Source organism: Echinops telfairi, unplaced genomic scaffold (assembly GCF_000313985.2).
Source record: "Echinops telfairi isolate 266 unplaced genomic scaffold, ASM31398v2 ScPeMD7_28;HRSCAF=97, whole genome shotgun sequence".
NCBI lineage: Eukaryota > Metazoa > Chordata > Mammalia > Afrosoricida > Tenrecidae > Echinops > Echinops telfairi.
The window spans coordinates 2,638,857-2,652,639 of record NW_022103925.1 but is presented as its reverse complement, the minus strand read 5'-3'; the positions used below and the strand labels follow the sequence as shown (position 1 = coordinate 2,652,639).

The following is a 13,783-nucleotide window of genomic DNA, read 5'->3' as shown; positions in this document are numbered from 1 at the left end:
TATGTGAGCACCAGGTGTCTGTCGTTAACAGGAATCTGTATTTACGTCCATATTTCATTCTGGGTGCAAATGTGGCAGCTGCAGTGAGGGAGCCCCCACCCTGCCACGAGGCCCCTGGGTCCTGAAGGGCGGGAGTGGTTGAGTCAGATTCCAGTGTGGTTTGCTCACATCGCCCCCACACTCAAATTCACTGCCATCAAGTCGAATCTGACTCAGCGACTCAGTAGCTCCCATCGCCTCCTCTGCATGCTGCACGTTCCATAAGGAAGACCAAGGAGGAGCGGATGCATTTGAATTGCGGTGCTGGTGAAGAGCAGCAAAAGGGCAAGGGGCTCCCCAAAGGCCGAGTGGCTCTGTCTTGGAAGAAGCACAGCCTTCATGCTCTTTAGAAGTGAGGAGGCTGGCGCTTCCTCTCATGCACTTTGGACACGTTGTCAGGACAGGCCAGTCCCTGGACAAGGACATCATGCGTGGTCAAGTGGAGGGGTGAGGAGCTGCATTCACAGAGTGGGGGCAACAGTGGCTCCATCAAAACAACCCCCAATGGGTGGTGTTTCGTTGTGTTATGCACGGGTTCACTGTGGATCGGAACCAACTCAAAGGCATGAGACAGCCCTGTGGATGTACTGCTTTAGCCCTTTCTAAAGCACCTGCGGTCAAACTTTATTTGCATGTGGTATTAGTGATATTTGTTCTGATCTTAACCCTAGCTTTCACCTTTCTTTGGAATGGGCACACATTTGGATTCTCCTCCGGTTGGCTGGTCGAGTAGCTGTCTTCCAAAGTACTTGGTACAGACTAGTGAGTGCTTCCAGGACTGCGTCAGTTTTGGGGAACATTTTGATTGGCACTCCACAGGTCCTTGCTTTTGCTAATGCTCTCAAGGCAGTTTGGACTTCTTCCTTCAGTGTGATTGGCTCTTGACCCTATGCTACCTTACTGAAGTGGTTGAATGTCAACCAGTTATTTTGGGTCCAGTGATCTGTGTATTCCTGTCAAGCTTCTTGCATGGTTCAGTATTTTGCCCCCAACTTCCATATTGCAACTGAGAGCTCAATCTCCCCCCACCTTCAGTGCTTCCACCATGAAAAATGTTGAGCTTGTTCTTGGTTTTTAAATCCCAGGTTTTTCCCCATTTTATTCTACTTTACTTGGTTTTCTGTTCAGCTCTTTTGCGTCATCATTTCTTCCATTTGCTTTTGCCAGGCCATTTTCAAAGCGAGTTTCAGAGTCTTTTCTCAAATCCACTGTGTTTTTCCTCTGTCCTGTCTTCTTAAGGACTTGCTTTCATCATGCACGATGTTCTCGACGTCATCTTATAAATCCTCTGGTCTTCTGCGGTTAGTGTTCAATGTACCAAATCTGTGATTGAGACGCTCTCTAAATCCATGTGCGACATCATCGAGATTATATTTTGGTTCTCGTGGACTTGTTTAGGTTCCTTCCACGTTAACCTGAACTTGCACTAAGCTATTGAAAGTCTACCTGTCCTAGCCAGGCCCTGCCTTGTCTTGGCTAATGTTCTGGAGCTTCTCCGGATATAGCCGGTTTGATTCTTGTGTATTCCATTTGGTGAGGTCGAAGTATGTAGTCACCAGTTACGTTGTTGAAAAGGGTATCTTCAATAAAAAAGTCATTGGGGTTGCAAAATCTTGTCAAGGAATTTCCAGCCCCACTTCTATCACCAAGGCCATATTTTTTGACTGTTGATCCCTGGAAATGTCATAGTCCAATAATTCTCGATGCACCTTGATTGCAGGTTTGATACACTTCAGACTGAAGAAGTTGGCAGGATTCTTCAGTTTCTTTATTACTGGCTTTAGTGGTTGGTGCATACATTGAAGTAATAGTTCTATTAGCTGTTCTTCCTGTAGGCCTGTAGCTCTTACCCCATTCACAGACACCACCGCACTTGGAGCTAGATCTCGGATGTCCTTTGGACTGTGAACGGTGCCATTCTTTTCCTACCAGTCATTCTCAGCATAGTAAACCACACAACTGTCCAACTCAAAATGGCCAATACCCTTCCCTTGTCGCTCACTGATACCAAGGATATAGAGCTTTGTAGATTTCATTTAATTTTTGATGACTTGTAATTTTTCTAGATTCGTACTTTGTACATGCCATGTTCCAATTATTGATGGGTATTTATAGCTGCTTTGTTCTCGAATTATGCCGTGCCTCATCAGCCGGGGAAGGTCTAAGAGCTTTGCTTCATCCACTTCATTAAGGTTGACTACTTCAAAGAGCCAGCTCTCGATCAGTCATATGTTCAGGGTCTTTTAACCTGAGGGGCTCATTTCCAGACAATGTTCCACTGCTATTTTTAAGGTTTTCAATGGCGCATGCCTCCCAAGTGGACAACCTGTTCCTCCTTCCCAGTCTGTTCCTGGCCTGGAAGCTCCACTGAGAAACCTGTTCCCGTTGAGTGACTCTGCTGGCATTTGGAGTATCGGAGGCACAGTGTCCACCAGCACAGCGACCTGCACATCCCACGGTGTAACAGACTGACAAGAGAGTGGTGGCGCGACGGTGTAGCTGGTAGCAAGCGTGTCATGTCTGCAGCCCAGGCCTTCTGTCTTCCTTTCTATTCATATATTTCCCTTCTTGTAGTACATTACTACAATAGGGTTGTCTGGGAGAACTGTTTGTGATGCCGAGGAAGTTCTACAATGTGGCCAGTGGCTACTGTGTTGGGTGGCGCAGGTCCAGCGAATACTCAGAGAAGCACCCATAGAGGAGACTCTTGCCTTGTTCCTGATGTGAGTGAGGGCTAGTTCAGATGTCTCATTTTATAGCGCTTTTGTTGCATAGAGAGAGTCTCTTTGCTTTGAGGGTGCCTTATAATCGGCAACTCAAGATTACCGTTGGCTTGCTGTTCTCACCCTCTCTCTGCAGTTCTAGGACGTCTTCATGCAGCAGACGTAGCTCTGCTTTACGGAACGAGTGTTACTGAACGCGTTGCCCTGGCTCCAGTCCTCATTGGTTGTATAAATTGTGTCTAGTCATTTAGGTTTTTGATCGGTACAAGTCAACAATTCATGCATTTTAGTCTAAAAAAGCTGCCCTGTACATCTATATGCTTCTTTTCTCAACAATATGTTATATTCTGACCCCCAAAGCAAACCCTCGGCCAGCCTCCCACTCAGCCATCTGCCCATCTACCCATCTGTTCAATAATCAGCCAACAGAGCCAGCCACAGTCCGTGGTAGGATTACTGCAGAGCCAGGGTGCGAGTAGGTGGCGGGAGCTGCTTACCTGTCTGGTGACATTGAGCAATAGTCGCTTGGGCAAAGTCCTTGATTTTCTTGTATTTCTGTGAAAAACTCTCTAGAAACTGAGCAGCTTCCTGAACAGTGGCTCCAAGGCAAGCAGCAAGTCGATCCTTCCCTGTGCAGGTCATAAAAAGTCAATTCCCAGTCCACACTCAGAAGGGTCTCTGACGCCGGGTGACCAGCCACGCATGGCGAGGAGCCACCACCACCACCACCACCAAACACCAAACTCACTGCCATCAAGTCAATGCTGACCCATAGCGACCCTGTAGGCCAGGAGAGAACTGCCCCGTGGGTTTCTGAGACCGTTACTGTTTACAGGAGTGGGAAGCCCCTCTTCCTCCCTCAGAGCTGCCCGTGTTTTTGAACTGCCAACCTCTTGGATGGCAGTCCAACATGTAACCACTCTTGAGTTGGTTGGTGAATCAAGATACCACGAATACCAATAGTATTTTCCTCTGCTGCTTTGTCTCAGTAACTGGATTGGTCAGGGTGGTGGTGGACTTTGGGCTTCAAAAACTGAGGTGTCAGTTGCTAGCCAACCTGGATGGAGGTTTGCTCCTCACTGCTGACTCACAGGGGCTCTGTAGGACAGGGCAGAACTGCCCCCTGAGAGTTTCAGAGACTGTAACTACATACGGGAGTAGAAAGCCCCGTCTTCCTCATATCCTAATTCAATAGGGTTGACTGAGTGCCTGCGAGGCACTGGCAGTGAAGCAGTGAATGAAGTAGGCATGGTGCCTGCTCTTGGTGGTCCGGTGGGAGACGTGATGCCAGAACTGGGGAAAGAGAGGCGAGCACAGAGGACAGGAGGGAAGAAAGTTCCATTGCCGGGTGATACTCAGAGAGTGGTAGAGAGTGGTACTCAGCAGCGGCCCATGGGGAGTTCTTACCCCGAGACAGACACCTTTGGTCGGGGTCACGTTTGGTTCTAGAGGCTGCTCCCTGTAGAAAGGTCAGGATGCTCTCTTGGCACACACTAGCTGGGTGCGGGGGCTGGACTCACACAGGTCTGGATCTGAGTCCCACATATCACCCCGGAAGGAGCTCCAGGACTTTGGGGACGTTACCTGCCCTGCAGCCAATCCTGTTTCCTCAGAGGAATGGTGACGGTTATTTCCCAGGGTTGTAGCGAGGACCCAATGAGCCAGAGCAGGGAGAGCGCCAAGCACAGTGCTTGTCTCCCGCTTGGAACTTCCTATGCACCCCCCGCCCCCCACCCCACTCCCTGCCGTGCCATCACTCTAGAAAAGACTGGGCAATCCAGAGGGCAGGTGCAGGAGCCTTGCTGGACGGTAGAGACCATGGGGAAAGCTCGGGCTCTGAGCGGCGGGCCCCTGGAGAAGGCCACGCTGGGACAGAGGAAGGTGCTCCGTGAGAGGGCCTGGCTCAGTGGCTGCCACAGGGGACTCAGGCATCACACTCGTGAGGGTGCTGCGGGGTGTTCCGTTGTTCAGAGGGTGGCGCGGGGTCAAAACTGACTTGATGGCACCTCAAAGCCACCCCAACGACCAGCCAGACAAATGGCCTGAAGACCAGCATTCCTGTGGAGGCATGACTCGGACCCATAGCAGGCCTTCTCCTCTGTACCTACCGGGCTCACTCTGCTCACATTAGGGGAAACCCAAGGGGCCTCCAGACAACATGGTGCGGAAGTCCTGGCCGAAGGGGTGGAGATGTGAACTCTGAGAAGGTGGATCCATCGACTTCACAGTCCTTTCTTTAGTTTGAGTCCTTCTTGGCCCAGGCCAGCTGATACCTCCTGTGGTTCTAGATGGAAGGTAGTTCTGGGTTTGGGAGGGTGCGGGGTTGTCGTGGCTCGTCCCGCTTGGCTGAGGAAGGAAAGCGCGAGTTCTCCAGTTCCCGCTGGCCCAGAGTCCTTGGCCGGGCCTGCTCTGCCCAGGCCTGTCTGACTGCTCTGGACCGCGGGTGGGAAACAACCTCCGGTTTCCTTCTTCAGAGCGTGTGAGCTTAATTAGGACCGTGTGCTGCCTTCATGAATACGTTAGCGTGTGTTTGCTACATTTCACTGCGAGAATCCATCTCTGGTTCGTCCACTGGGTGACATTCCAATCACCAGCCCTCCGCTAAGGCCCTTGAATGGAAAATTCCATCGGCTCGCAGAGAGCAGTCAGTCATAGGGCGCCTAGCTGCTTCAGAGGAGTCCGAGGTCCACCTCCAGCCCCTGGTTGTCCACTCAGAGGCCCCACTGGTGCTGAGAGGAGTGGCAAGCTCCAGGGGGGCCTTCCTGCCTGTGGTCTGAGCGTGGCTGTCTCTAGCGGGGCGCTCTCTGACCCTCCTCCTGGCTCAGGCCACTCTCCTTCTATGCTTCCTTCCTCATCCCTTAGGCACCTCCCACTGGGGCCCTTCCTAAGCGACCCTCCTCAGAGTTCCTAGCATCTGCTAGGCTGCTCCCGCACCCCAGTCAGCACCTGTCCGCCTTCATCTCTTTCACCTGTGGCTCAAGCCGTGGGCCATCTTCTTGCAGGTGGACGCTCATGATCCGGCTCCTATGGTCAGGGAACATTGGCTCCAACGTCCAGTCCACCTTCCTAGATGCCATCCGTCCTCTATTGACTACAGGGACTGGACACAGGGCACTGCCTTCCCAGAGTCCCTTGCAGTCAGGCTCAGGCTGTGGCTGAGGGTTGGCCCATTGTGTGTATGTGAATGTAACTTGGAGGCAGCAGTGGGAGGTGCAGGTGTTTCGGCAACTTCTGCCAGGGCACCCACGGGGAGGCTTTCCCACGACAGAGCTAGCAGAGGCCAGAGAGGGGTGGGCAGCTCAAGGGGGAGGATTAAAGTGGATGCTGAAAGCAACAGGGGCCCCTCCTGGCCATGGCAGAGGGGCGAGACAGTGCTGCACCACGCACTCGGGGTCTTCTGCCTCTGCACATATACTTCCAGGTCGGTCTGCAGACACCCACAGAAGAACTTGTTGGTTTTGCACTGGGGTTGCCCAGAGTCCATAAGCCCCGGTAAGGAATGGACCTCCTGGTGCCGTGAAGCTGGCACGGGACCAACACGGAATATTCCCTGCGTTCTTTTGTCTCCTACATGTGGCGAGCAGTTTCCCCCTTTTGGCTTCTCTCTCAGGGGCCTCACTGGTGCCTGGCATCCAGTGGGCCTTCAGGAATGCCAGCTAGTCTGAACTGGAGCAGACTTGGTAACTCCTGCCTTCCTCCTCAGAGCCACCTGTGGTGTTGCTGCCCTGGGGCAGTCTTCCTGGCTCCCCTGGCCCTTGGGGACAAGTCTGTAGATGCACGCACCACACAGTGGCAGGCTCTCAGGCTCTGACAACTCTGGACAGCACATGCCACTCTTGGGGAACAGGAACGGTGCCACCATTGTGGTGTTCCAGGCCCGACATGGAGCAGGACACAGGTGCCCACGCCACCGTCAGTCAATGCTTGTCAAGCAAATGGTGGCTGGACGTGGGGCAAACTTAGCAACCCTTAAAGAGCAGCCAAGACTTAAGAGTGAGCTGCAGAGAGCAGGGGCCCAGTGGGCTCAGCCGTGGCTGGGAGTGGAGCTAGGTGGTGTGGAGGCCCCGCTGAAGATGGAGCAGCGGGTCAAGGGGCCAGCCTTCCAGCCTGGGTCCTGCTGGTCCTGCTGCTCGGGCCTGCCTGTTCCTGGGTCTGAGGGGCTATGAGCAGGGCCTGCCCCACCACTGGGGAGCCCAGTCTACCATGTGCCCCTCCCCCTTTTGAACATCTTCTGACTTCCTTTCTGGTGCTGCTTCACCAGATACCCACAGAAGGCATATGGCACAGGTGGCTCCTGCCACACTTCCGCCAGGGGCGGGGTGGTGGTCCTGGCCCCCAGGGGGGCGTCGATGTGAAAACATCACTGCTCTCCTCGGGGCACAGCCAATCCAGAGCCCAGCTCCTGAATTTCCCAGGGGCCTGTAGCCAGGCTCCCCGAGCCGCAGACCCTGCCCCTCTGGTGCTGAGCCTCCGTACCAGTGGATCTGCGGGAATTTCTGTTATGCTGGGCGGGGACCGGGAAGCAGAGAGGAGGCTCAGGGTGGGACCCTTTGTGTCACTGTCAGGCTAAAAGCAGCTAAATTACCCTTTTCACCAATGTCACGGCCGGTGGGTGACTCACTGCGTATTTACAGAGCCCGGCGCTTTCCCTCTCCGAAAGAGAAGGATGCTCCTGGGGTGCCACACCCATCCCCAGGAGCAAGACATGTTTCTCCGTGGGAGTCAGGGAGCAGTGGGGCATGAGGGCAGCATCCATTAGCCCCACTGGGCGCCAGAGAAGGCATGCAGGGGCCACTCAGTCACGTGGCAGACATTTACTCAGGTTCTCCCTCCTTGACTCAGTGTCGGATGACAGAGATGAGAATTGTCTGCTTGTCTAGTGAGCTCCCAAACCTGGTGAGACAAGCAGCCGACCCTCAGGTGACCTCTGACAGCCCTGGGAGGTGGACACTCTGATCACATCTACCAGCGAGGAAACTGAGGGACAGGGAGGTGGGCCCTGTACCAAGCTGAGGGAGCTGGGACTTGAACTGAGGCTGCCTGGGCCAGCAAGGGCGGCGACGGTCTGTCTGCGTAGCAGGATGCAGGGGATGGAGGCTAACCTGACTTGGTAGGGCGCTGCCTTCTCCCCAGGACAGACGTCCCCAGAAGGATCAGGGGCACAGATGATACATGGGCTGAATAATGCTAAAGAAACCATTTCCTGTTACCCTACTGTCACCCATGGACTCAGGCCCTTTGCAACAACATCTCTTAGTCTGTTTTCCAAACACTGGACATCATGAGCATGCTTTCAAAGTTGAGCGGCAAGACAAACTCAGTTCACTACTCTGTTTGACCAGCATTCACTGCGTGCCAGGGGGTGGCAAACCGACCGGGGTTCTGGTCTTTAGGCCCACGCTCAAGTTGGGAGAGTACCGTATCTGAGAGCGTGGTGGGGGCAGCAGGGAGGATGGAGAGCTGTGGGGCAGGGTAGGGAAAGATAGCCTCCAAGAGGCCCCCATGCTGCCTGCCTCCTGTGGGACCCCTGGCCGGAGTGTGGGGGCTGCCTTCTGACAGAGAGAAAATGGCACAGGTGATGGCTGGTGTGATCCCAAGACTCTAGATTGTAGCAGTTGTCTTGTTGGCCTCTTTTTCTGCCTCACTGCTGTGGAGAAGGGAGCTAACATGCTGCCAGTGCCTGGGCTGGAAGGCTCGTGAGCCAGAGAGCAGAGGGCAGCCTGTGGTTGATGCCAGTGTGTAGCTGAAGCCTGCTGACCAGAGTCAGCTCCCCAGTCGAATCTCAGATGAGACCACAACCCCAGCTGGCATCAGGATGGCAGCCTTCCTTGCTGTGCCCAGACTTGGGACCCGCATAAACAGAGGGGAGTGTGTGTGTGTGTGTGTGTGTGTGTGTGTGTGTGTGTGAAGTTGCTCAGCTTGTGGTGATTTCATACAGCGAGCAAGGCAGGCAGAGGAGGGAGCATGTGCGTGAAGAGCTGAGAGGTGAGTGTGGGGAGGGAAGGGGACCAATGCCCAGGGTGGGCGCCACCCTGGCAGGCTGAGGTGGGCTCGGGTCCATCATAATCAGTGCATTTTCAGCTATGGCAAGAGGCTGCTGGGGAAGCGCGTGGGATGCAACTGTGCCCCCACTGGAAAATACAAGGCGACTCTTCTGGACAATTCCCTGCGCCTGCCCAGCTGTTCTTTCACTGGGGCTGGGGCTCAGTTTTGCAGCCTCTCCTTGAATAAATGAAGGGTTTCTGAGGCAGACAGATGGATTCTCTTCTCAGAGTCTTTTCAAGAGCTCCACTGCTCGTAGTAGACCCAGTCAAAGGGAGCAGGGGGCTGGCACAGACCTGGCCAGACAGCGGAATGGTGGGTCCCTAACTAGGGGCTGACTGGTCACCATCCTGTCCTGACCCTCTCCCCCTGCACTCCTGGGACAAAATCAGGCCATGTGGTCTTAGCATGTCCTAGAGGGAGGAAAGAGCCTGCAAGGTCCTGGTAGCCCATGGGTTGGGACCCAGGGTGAGGAGGAGACAGAGTGGAAGATCCCCTTTCCTGGGGGTGGAGTGGAGAGGTGGAGAGTAGGGGGGCTGGAGCCGAGGAGGAGGAACAGGAAGAGGAAGAGGGGAGGGAGGAAAGGGGGAAGGTAGGAGGAGAGGAGCCTGTGGGGCTGTGATCAAGACAGGGAGCACCCCTGCTCTCCGTTCTCTCATCCGGAGTGGTGGCTGTGAGGACTGAGTGACTTCAGCAGTGCCACAGGGTCCTCAAGGGTCTGTGTAAACATCACAAAGAGAGGGGCAACACAGACCCCTGCTAGTCCACTTTCTCCTGCGTGACAGACCACATGGGACCCTATCTTCCTCGCCATAGCCTTACCTGCTCCGTAGACCACTGAGTATACCACCTTCTTGGTCTGCTCTCTGTCCACGTGGTTCACATGCTCCATAGGAATGCCCTTCCTGTATGGCAAGACAGTCAGAATGTCACTGGGCATCCAGTGCTGATTCAGAGAGGTGGGCATGAGAGGCCAACCTGTGGCTCCACGCCAATGCGCTCTCCCTGGGGCTTCTCAGCTGTGTCACATGGGCCTCTCACCGAGGCAGGGGAGAGGGAGGGAGGGGCTGTGTAGCATTGGCTTGGTAGCATTGGTACCTTCAAGGAAGAAGCAACAGAAACCACAGGGTTTCTAACGGAAATGCCACATGTCAGAACCAGTGAATCATAGTTAAAGCAATGAGGATATTCCATAGCTCAAAACACGGCAACAAGGAGCCCTAGTGGTGCAGCTGAGCCATTAACTGAAAAGTCTGTGATTCGAACCCACCAGTGGCTCCCCAAGGGAGAATGAAGAGGCAACCTGCTTCTCTGAAGACTGGCCACCCCAGAACCCCTATGGGGCAGTTCTAGCCTGTCCTATAGGGTCATGATGAGTTGGAATGGATTCAACTGCACTGGGTTTGGTGTTTGAGTCTAAACTCCTTTATTAGTAAACATTGACAGAATGAACGAAAATGAATTAAGGTTCAGCTCAGGAGGCAAAATCAAAGCCAGTCAAAAGAATGTACAAGAAAAGAAATAAAGCTAGAAGCAGAAACTACTGTGGTGGAGAAGAGAAAAAGAGCAGCTCGAATTAATACATAAAATCACAGTTCTTATAAAAAATAAGACAAGCCATTAGCTAATTTAATTTTTCAAACGAGAAAGCACATGTACCCTGAATAAGAACTCTTAAGGAAAAATAGCTATTGATGTGGAGGAAGTCATAAAAGACTGGGAAGTTAGTTTATACAAATTCAAATAACTATGAAAACCTAGGTGAGACCAACAATCTCTTAAGGAAACAGTTTACCGTCACTGACTCCACAGAGACAGAAAGTTCAACAGCTCACCATCCACAGAAGAGACTGAGGAAATTGTTGAAGAAATACCTCGCAAGACAATATATTCTCTGACCACACACACCTCAAAATAAGAAACAGTTCCAAACACCCATTAATTATTGGAAGGTGTGACATACAAAGTATGAATCTAGAAAAATTGTAACTTGTAAAAAAATAAAATGAAATGCATAAAGATTGATGTCCCGGATGAGCTGAAGTGGACTGGTAAGCCTAGCTAATACAGCTGTCCTTCAAATTTATGCACCAACCACTAAAGCCAGTAATGAACAAGTTGAAGAATTCTACCCATGTTTTCACACTGAAATTTATTAACCACACAATCAAGGTGTGTTGGCGATTATGGTGATTGGAATATGAAAGTTGGAAACAAGAGGAAGGACCAGCAGTTGGACACGCGGCCTTGGTGAGAGAAATGAAGCCAAAGGGGGATGGGGAGCTGACGGCATTGATGACTGCGTCACTTCACTCGACGGCGTTGGATGACAGAGTTGCATGTGAACGGAGGGATTGGGTTGTGTAAGATAGGTCAATAAAACTTATAATTGAAACAATGCTTCTTAGTCACTCCTCTCAGATACAATTCAACTGTTCAAATACGCCTAAGCAGCCTTTTGGCTGTGCTTCCTCCAAAGTAGATTTGATGGTTCTGACAATCCACGGAAATGGTTTCTAATCTTATTCAACAATGTCCTAACTCAACAGCCCCAATTCTTGTCCCGTCCTCCTGATTCACTGTCTAGCTTTCACATGCATCAGAGTAACCAGGCAACATGTGTTCTTTTATACATGAGTGGGAGCCAACTTGGCAGGGAGTTAAACCACACCATGCATATATATATGTACATATACCATACATACTCGTGTATAAGCCGAGTTTTTCAGCACGTTTTTAATGCAGTTTTTGTGGTAAAATTAGGAGCCTTGGCTGATATTCTGGTCGGCTTATACTCAAGTATATACAGTAATGATGAAATAAATGAATTTCAAAGGGCAATTCAAGAAGACAAAGTGAAATATTATCATGAAATGCGTAAAAACACAGTTAAAAATAAAAAAGGAAGAGCAGGCTCAGTGTATCTTAAACTGAAAGAGCTCAAGAAAAAATTCAAGCTTGAGTTGCAATAGGGCTCTATGGGTAGATCAAAGTGGCTGTCAGAAGAGCGAGTGAAACTTGCTCTGAATCACAGAGTACTGATGGCAAATGGAAGAAAAAAGGAATGAATACACAGCCACTGTACCAAAGAGAACTGGTCGATGATTAACCGTATCAAGAGACACATGTGACCAAGAAACGCCAGCACTAAAGGAAGACATCCAAGCTGCACTCACGGCATCGGGGAAAGACCACGTTCCAGGAGTGGACAGACTACCACCCTAGTTTTCATAGTGAATGTGATGCTGGAAGCACTGACTCAGTATGTCAAGAAATGTAGAAGACAGCCACCTGGACAGCCAACGGAAAGAACTCTACATCCGTCCCCATCCCAAAGAGAGGCAAGCAAGTCAGATGCAGAAATGATCAAACTTTATTTATCATGAAACTCATACACTGGCAAATTTTGCTAAAGAGAATGTGGACACAACTGCCGCCACACATCAAGGCGCTGCCAGAAACGCAGCCTGGATTCAGAAGCGACGGGGAGGGAGAGCACAACTGCCGACGGCAGGCGGATCTCGGCGAAAGCCAGGAGCACCAGAAACGCGCAGACTGGCGGCTCATTGATTACGAGGCGGCGTTCGGCTGTGTGGATCTTAACAAAGTATGGGTAATAGTATGAAGAATGAGAATTCCAGAATATTTAATTGTGCTCATGCAGACTTTGTATATGGACGACGAAGCAGTCTTTTGAACAGAATAAAGGCTGTTGTGCAGTTTAAAATGGAAAAAGGCGCCCTCCACCCTAAGCCATGGTCTTTTTACTCGCTTGGTGCGCATGGTAAAGTTGGATGGTGAAAGAGGAAGACAGGGATGCGTTCGCCGCGCGGTGCTTTGTTCTGCTGTGCACAGGGGTGCTGTGGGTCACAGCAGACTCGAGGGCACTTAATAAGCAAGGTTGTGATGGGCTGGAGCCAACCCGATGGGAACTAACATCCAGAACTACAGCACCCACCACAACAACCTTCCAAGGGGCCACCACAGACGAGTAATAAACTATTTAACACATTTATGCAGAATGAAACCCCAATTTTTTTTGGGGGGGAGGCACTAAAATAAATACACAAATAAACCTTAATCAATAGGAATTGTTTTCCTTAAAGAATGAAGAAAAGCTAACCTATTTTCTTCGTTCTTGAAAGTAAGGACATTTTATTTTGCCCTGACACCAAAAAGCATCCTTTTGGGAGATCCAATTTTCCATGAAAACCTTTACACTTCCCAACTCTTGATACTGTTCTCGTGTCTTCGGCGGTTTGTATCTCAGAAGAGAAGTTTGTTGCTAACAGGAATTAAACAAATTTGAGGGGAAGAGAGAAAGAGAGAGAGAGAGAATGAGTGGGAATTCTGGCCGCCAAAGGAAGTTGTAAAGCCGCGTGGAAACAGTGGTTTGGATGTTGGATGAGGAGCAGTGTCCCAGACACGGTCTTGGCAGACAGACAGTAGAGCACACAGTCAAGCTGGGGGCCATGGAAGCCAGTGATTTCAAAAGGCCAGACGTATCTCATTTGAAGGCAGCCAAAGGTACATTCTTGTTCAGTGGTGAGAAATGGAAAAATGGATTGGGATTTGTATAAAAAATGACGCAATTGAAGTCCTATCTGCTCTCCTTTGTCCAGCCTACACAACGGGTCAAGTCCGGGCTGCGGAGGCTCAAGGGACTGGGATTGTAATCCAACACAACGGGTCAAGTCCAGGCAGTGGAGGCTCAAGGGACTGGGATTGTAATCCAACACAACGGGTCAACTCCGGGCAGCGGAGGCTCTAGGGACTGGGATTGTAATTTTAGGTCTAGCAGTGCCGTGGTGGAGACCAAGCAGAGAAGAGAGAAAGAAAAGCTAACCTCCTAGGCATACAGGGGGCCGTTGGGACAAGAGGCTGGCAAGGAGCTAAGCCAGGGACAAGAGCAGATAATTTAGACGCCCCCTATGGGACTAAGGTGCACCTGGTCCAAGCTGTGGTCTTTTTTTTTTTTT

At 51.3% G+C, this 13,783-nt stretch overlaps 1 protein-coding gene across 1 annotated transcript in view; it reads right to left on the bottom strand.

The window, feature by feature from the left end:
• Positions 1 to 13,783, bottom strand: part of POLN (DNA polymerase nu) — a 200,207-nt gene that overhangs the window by 13,071 nt on the left and 173,353 nt on the right. The window contains exons 17-18 of the mRNA XM_004715106.3: positions 9,627 to 9,709; positions 3,260 to 3,391 (exon numbers count right to left, since the gene is read on the bottom strand). Coding sequence (XP_004715163.3) covers positions 3,260 to 3,391; positions 9,627 to 9,709 — 215 coding nt within the window. The remainder of the gene's footprint in view (positions 1 to 3,259; positions 3,392 to 9,626; positions 9,710 to 13,783) is intronic.